Genomic DNA, 7,072 nt, shown 5'->3' with positions numbered 1-7,072 from the left:
TCCACAATCTGTCTTTCCAATACCTGTTGTTTCCAGTTGGTGGCAGGGTGTCTTGGTAAATTGAAAAAACAGCTGCGCCGCAGATTGGTGTCGAAGAAGAAGAAGAAGCAGAAGCTGAACGATGCGATTAAGCCAAGAAACTACATACTGTGGCAAGAACAAACCTGTTTAGCTAGAGGGAAGTCCCCCGAGGAAATTTGCGTCAATTCTACGTACTATCTGTCGTCACACGTCCCCGAATCAGTTTTAGGTAAGAGACCACTTGAACAGTGTGCAAATGAGTTGTTTACATGTGTACATACAGCGCGAAGCTAGCTTTGGAGCGCTACACGCCAAGGAGCTCACAAGCTAACCCGCCACGACCATTAACTTTGTAGCGTTTTACTCAATTTCTCGATTGAAAAAAAACTCACACATAGATTTTAAGCTGGGCGGACTTGCGTCTGTTCATGTATTCATGTCTTTTTGAACAGAACGTAACTCAAAAGTAATTAACAGTATACAGGTCAATTGGTGTCGTGATGCTAAACTATTTGCTTGGCGTATTTTATGTTTTGAATGCAACGTAAGTGTTTTTTTTTTTTTTTTAATCCGGAACGTGCATGCATAAATTGACTAAAATAATTACGCGGCCACACGCTATGTTAACGACAAAATGTTGTTAAAATGCAATACACTTGAATAATTAGAGGTATCTTGGTCTTTTTTTTTTTTTAACCTTTGTATACCGTTGAGAAAACCGATTGAAATAGCCAGGTAAGGCGATTGCAGCTGGCCAAGCTGCAGGCAGCAGTGTAAAATGTCAATACAAATAAATTCGTTTACTACAAACTTCACAATGTAAAGCAAATAAAACTGTGCAGACCATGAAACTTAGATAACATTTAAAATAGTAAATAGGAAGTAAAATAGGCAAAATAAACTATAGCTCCCCATACGATGCCGTTTCACATAGCAGGTGCAGAGTCATTTTCCCTCTGTTGTACATGTCTTTTGAAGCACATGTAAATAAAATAGTGAAGCAAAAGATTTAGCTCTCCTTTTTAGAAGACCTGTGCATTACATCACTCACATATGCAACAACCTTTGAAGTAAGCAAACACAAGAGTGGTTCAAATGTTTGAATCTTATTTTGCTTTCTCTGGGTAATTTTTTACGACAATTCTCATTTGACTTAGTATCTACACTGCAATGCATTCGACTCCACATTAGGAAGTGAACTTCTCAACGGCCTTAAACCATCGCGTATGGTCCGACAGCGCTGACGATTTCCGCTCTCATTCGCAGCCGTCAATGTGTGAAGTCACAAAACAAAAACATATGTTAATTGTTCACCTGGCATCAGTGCAAGATGACAGCTTTTAGTCAATATGTTTTTTCTACATCCCAACACACAATTGAGATGCTTTGCGTGCCATTCTGCAATGTGCATTTTTTTTTCTCCACCTCTTGACATAATTTCATTTTACCCTTTAGGTTCTTCAAGTTGTTCTCTTCAGCCACTCACTATGGTGGACTACTACCAGATTCTAGGAGTACGGAGAGATGCAACTGCAGACGACATCAAGAAATCGTCAGTTGATCAGTTTTACAAGTTGACATTTCTCATCGATACTTGTCAAAGAAAGTGAAAAGCTATGGCATTGGCACTGTATTAAAACTACAGTTTAATTTTTTTTTTATATTTGGGAAAAATAAAATGTTATTTTTAAATAAAATATTGAATATTTGGTATATCAATGGGGAAGTCAGGTAAAGGCATTTCTTCACAATCATGTGTTATTACATATGTGGCCACAGGTTAATGAAAAATCCCTGGGCCCCCAGGGTTTAAATAGGCACTGGAGATTTAAAATATTTCCATCGCAGTAGCCTTTAACTTTAAATCAAGCATCTATGAAAGTGTCCCCTTAAGAAAAAGAAGGGCGCTTGTTACTGGTGACAGATGGTATTTGCTGTTTTTAAAGAACACAATCCACCATCAAACCAGTAATCAGACAGCTTCAACAGCCACATCTTCTATCCATCCATTTTCCATAGCCGCTTTTCCTCTCTGGGGCCATAGGCTTGCTGGTGCTTATCCCAGTTGCCTTTGGGCACACTGAACTGGTTGCTAGCCAATCGTAAGGCACAGAGGGACAAACAAGCATTCACGCACCCAATCACACCAAAGGACAATTTAGAGTGACCCAATGAACCTGCCATGCATATTTTCGGAGTGAGGGAGGAAGCCTGAGTGCCCAGAGAGAACCCACACAGGCTCGGGGAGAACTTGCAAACCACACACAGAAAGGCCGGAGCCAGCTGGAATTGAGCTTGGGACTCTGAACTGTGAGGCAGACACGCTAACCACTCTCCCACTGAGCCGCCAAGCCACTTAATATTTTTTTTTTTTTTTTTTTTTTATACCTCAAGTGATGTCAGGTCTGTAAACTGTATCAAGACAAGCAATCCAAAAACACCAGTCCAGTTTTGGTTGTCTCAAACCAAAGCCGCTCTGTTGTGCGGGAAGCTGTTCTATTTTAGCCTGAGAAATGGTCACAATCAGAAAAATGCATAAATAAAGTATGTAACTGTTGTACTACGTGGAACATTTTTTTGATAATACATTTACCGCAACCACACAATATAATTGCCATATTTTTCGGACTATGAGATGCACAACTCTAAAATGCACCAACAAAAATGCAGTTTTCTCATGTATAGGCCTTACCGGACGATAAACCGCAGATTGATACAGTAACTGCGCAGAAAGATGGTCCATGAAAAGTTTTTAAATATTAGTTTTTGTTTCAAACTTTTTTTTTTCCAAACTGCTTGGTTCCAGCAACATGATCCCTTCAACAAAGACTGAACATTCCTGCATGTTTAGAAATACAGTAAGAGCAGCACCAACACACCTTCAGGACAAATTGAATTCATGTGCACATTTACAAATAAGAGCAGCACCAACAAATTTCCAACAAAACAGATGCACTTGGATTGTTTGAATACTGCACCAACACAACAGTAACATGTCTTAGGCATTTACTAATGGGCAGTGCTCCCAGGTGGCGAGTAAAATAGCGGGTCAAACTCCAAATCAATTCTTTGATACCGTCGTCTTCTGTCTTCCTTTGTTTACGAGATCTCCGTCTGATAGTGAATTAAGAAAGAAACGGCAGGTAAGCCGCACTGGACTATAAACCATATATAAACCGAAAACATTCGAAAAAATGTCAAATTCCGACAATCCCCTGTAAAACCTTGAGCCTCTATCCAGATCCGAGATGAAATTTCATGATTTCCTTTTTGGAACATGCCACGCCCCTCAAAAAGACTTTTGGGGAAATGCCAAGTTATCCCCATGACAGATGACAGATCTTATTTTTCCGCTACTTTTTTGCAGGTACAGAAAGTTGGCCCTGAGGTGGCACCCGGATAAAAACCCAGAAAACAAAGAGGAGGCTGAGAAGAAATTCAAGGAGTTGTCAGAGGCTTACGAAGTCTTGTCAGATGGTTTGTAATGTCTTTGATAATATTTTAATTCATTAAATTGTTGATAGTCTTGTTGTTCGTTGCACTGCATTGATAATTGTTTTCTATTTGGTGAGCTGTGTTTTTTTTTTTTTTTTCTCAGTGAACAAGAGGAGCACGTATGATCTATATGGCAAAGAAGGACTGACGGGGGGTGCTCGAGGGCGAGGTAATTTGATCATTTTACACAAATATAGCAAAAAATGGTTAGTTTTTTTTAATTAGACCTTTTAAAGTGTCGTACTTCGGTTCTAGGTTTTGTCAAAATATTTGGCAAACTTGTGCATTGTTTTGATCATTTTCACGTCGTTCCACCAGTATTTTAGCCAAGGTATGACACACTCTGGCGGCACGGTGAAAGAGTGGTTAGCACGTCTGCCTCACAGTTCAGAGTCCTGAGTTCAATTCCAGCATGTTATAGAAATAAGGTAATCAGCTATAGAAATTAGAAGCATGGATGGCATACTCCAGGAAGTGTTCAGCTCCCTAGTGTTTTCTTTCATGGATGTTCATCCTTCTGTGCCCTGTGATTGGCTAGCAACCAGTCCAGGGTGTCCCCTGTGACCCTGGATTACCAACCTCAACTCAACAAGTGGTGTTAAGATTACAATATGCGCAGAATGTACCGTGTGATAGATGTCACATATTTTTTTTTTTTTATTATTTTAAGGCTGGTGGCAACTCCATAATTTGGTTGACTAGATTTCAATTTTTTAATTTTTTTTCCGTTCCCGAATCGACAGTTTGAAATTCATTTCAGAACAACGCGATGTGAGCTTAATTTCGGAATAGCACCGTGTTGTTGACGTCATAGCCTGCTCACTCCAGGAACTAAAGATTATCATGAAAGCATACCAAGGTCCTTTGAGTTTTGTTACTTGGACTTTAAGTATAGTTTGTTTTGAAGGATTGGCCGACTTTCTCACGACATATGGCTCCGACTACAATACAGCGCCATTAGACTGTTTTATAATACTTTAGAGAGTGAAAAATCTGTTAAATTTTCAGACAATTATGGGATGAATGTTTGAATGTCATTATCTTTGCCTTATATTGATTTAGGTGTAAAAAGCAAAAACCAAAATCTATATATCTATATACATATATATATACATATATATATATATATATATATATATATATATATATATATATATATATATATATACATACACGCACACACACACACACACACACATGGATTTTTTTTTTATGCATTGTGCACAAACAAATTATTTGAATAAATCTGTTTCAGGGAGTCACTTCCACAATGGAGATCATTTCCATGAACCCTTCACATTCCGCAACCCAGAAGATGTTTTTCGGGAGTTCTTTGGCGGCAGAGACCCATTTGCAGACCTTTTTGGTGAGCCTGTGTGTGTTTTTTAATTTTATTTTTATTTGTGTTGCCCCCCCATATACAGTATATATTTTTTTTAAATGTTGCTCACTGTCTGTCTTCTTGTTCTTAAAGGTGCAGATCCATTTAGTGACGATCCTTTTTTTGGCAGCGGGCGACGCCACCATAGTCGGGCAAGTCGAAGCCGAACAGGGAGCTCCTTTTTGGGGGGCTTTGTAGGTTTCCCTCCTTTTAATACTGGCTTCTCACCATTTGATTCAGGTAAGAAGCCAAAAACAAGGTGCAATGATGTTGTTTGATGGCTTGTTTTTTTTTTTATTATTATAATTTTTCTACCCTCCTTCCAGGCTTTGGTTCGTTTGGCTCCATGAGCTCCATGGGTCACATGGGTCACATGACGACTATGGGTAGTCTCGGAGGCGGTGGATTCACCTCTTTCTCCAGCAGCTCATTTGGGGGAGGTGGTGGAGGAGGCATGGGCAACTTTCGTTCAGTGTCCACTTCCACCAAAATCATCAATGGCAGGAAGATCACGACTAAAAGGTTAACACTCATTCTCATACCCTAGTTCTAAGTACCCAAATCTTTTTATGCCACTGCTCTCGCATTTTTTCTTGAACAGACAAGTCAAGCCCTATTTTCCTTTTCATAATGGGTCAGACAGAAAAATTATCCATGCAGCGTTGTTTTTGACAACAATGAGGCAATAAGGCGGCGCTTGACAAAAGTGCATTTGAAAGTGCAAACGTGACAAAACGGATGCATATTCTATCAAATTAGATTGCAAGTTTTTCTTTCTTCACCAAAAAAAGATCAACTGTTTTACGTGTGCCAAGTGTATGAACTTTAGCGTTGTCATGTCCTGCTCTTCCAGGATCGTGGAAAACGGTCAAGAGCGGGTTGAGGTGGAGGAGGACGGTCAGCTGAGGTCACTAACCATCAATGGAAAGGAGCAGCTGCTACGGCTGGAACACAAGTAAAGGAATCAAGAGTTACCTCAGCACAGAAACTTTAGCTTGCAACTAGAAATCTGCGGCAACAAAAAGCAACAAAGAATTGTAATAATAGTGTGTGTCATTTTTGTTTTGATGTACATACTTTGGTTGTTTGGTTTTCATTGATGGTCCCTTCCTGTCATATGACGCTCACCACCAGTGGATTTGGATGATGACTATGCATTTTCTTGAATTACTTCTGAACTGAAGCTGACCTTGAATTTTGGCTAAGGTTGGTATTGATGCTTCAGAGTTTGGGACCACAACGCTATTCTGACCCCTGACCTCTCTATTTCAGTATTTTGTGTACACTCTTTGTGCGCGTCATACAGCATTCCAAAAAAAGTGTAAATATTACTAGTGTCAAATGGAATTATATAATGTGGGTAGACCCAAGCAAAGTATCATCCCCTCTGTTCATTGCTTGTCTAACCTGTTCTTAATTGTTGTTGTTGTTGTTTTTTCTCAATGACTGGTATGTATGTTTTATTTAAAGATGCATGGATACCTTGTTCAGTCTTAATGTTGAAGCTGCATTATGGTGCACAAATAACTTAAGTCATTCTATAAATTATACTGTATATGAAGTCTGAAGTTTAGTGACCTTTGTAAACCAATAAACTTAAGTTTCATTCTGTTTTGGAGCTCTTGAATTTAATATTTTCCATACAAGCATTCAGTCAACCTCACTTATGAGTCCCCCCACTTTTTTTTTCTTCAATTTGGGTGGACTTTACAAAAATGCAATCATGAGTCTACCTCTGACTGTAGAGGTTACATATATCATGGCTGTCCAGTTAAACTCATGGTGTGTGTTATCAACCCCCTGAATGTCAGGATTTTTCACTAACCTGGCCTCCTTCTTGAACTTTGCATAATGGGAGTCAGGCTAAGCCACTCAATTAAGTCAATGAAAAGCTTGCAAATGTCATAAATTGTCCGTTAGTGGTTTTGCGGTCTCAGTACAATTTTTTATTTTTTTATTGCACCTGGTCCACAAGTTGCTGTTGAAAAGATTGTTACTTTTGTTACTTTTCAGCTATACTTTAGAAAATAAAAATTGAAAATTGCATGCCTCCTCATAACAAACCGAGTCAATTTAGTTTATGCATTAGTGCATTGCACAATTTCAACCCTCTCCAGGCAGGCGTTGCAAATTTCTAACAATAATATGCGAGTCCCTTAAGTATTCCACATTAAT

At 39.0% G+C, this 7,072-nt stretch overlaps 1 protein-coding gene across 1 annotated transcript; it reads left to right on the top strand.

The window, feature by feature from the left end:
- Positions 1 to 82: 82 nt before the first annotated feature.
- On the top strand, positions 83 to 6,508 carry LOC148415199 (dnaJ homolog subfamily B member 6-like). Its single transcript, XM_088428849.1, has 8 exons — positions 83 to 250; positions 1,477 to 1,573; positions 3,389 to 3,498; positions 3,620 to 3,685; positions 4,772 to 4,882; positions 4,991 to 5,137; positions 5,224 to 5,419; positions 5,751 to 6,508. Exons 2-8 carry the CDS (start codon positions 1,509 to 1,511, stop codon positions 5,854 to 5,856), a joined length of 801 nt encoding a protein of 266 aa, XP_088284975.1. The 5' UTR covers positions 83 to 250; positions 1,477 to 1,508; the 3' UTR covers positions 5,857 to 6,508.
- The last annotated feature ends 564 nt before the right edge of the window (positions 6,509 to 7,072 follow it).

The sequence above is a fragment of the Hippichthys cyanospilos genome, chromosome 12 (genome assembly GCF_059441005.1).
Source record: "Hippichthys cyanospilos isolate Australia breed blue-spotted pipefish chromosome 12, RoL_Hcya_1.0, whole genome shotgun sequence".
NCBI lineage: Eukaryota > Metazoa > Chordata > Actinopteri > Syngnathiformes > Syngnathidae > Hippichthys > Hippichthys cyanospilos.
Note: the sequence above shows the minus strand (reverse complement) of the source record. Positions and strands in the feature narration are given on the sequence as shown.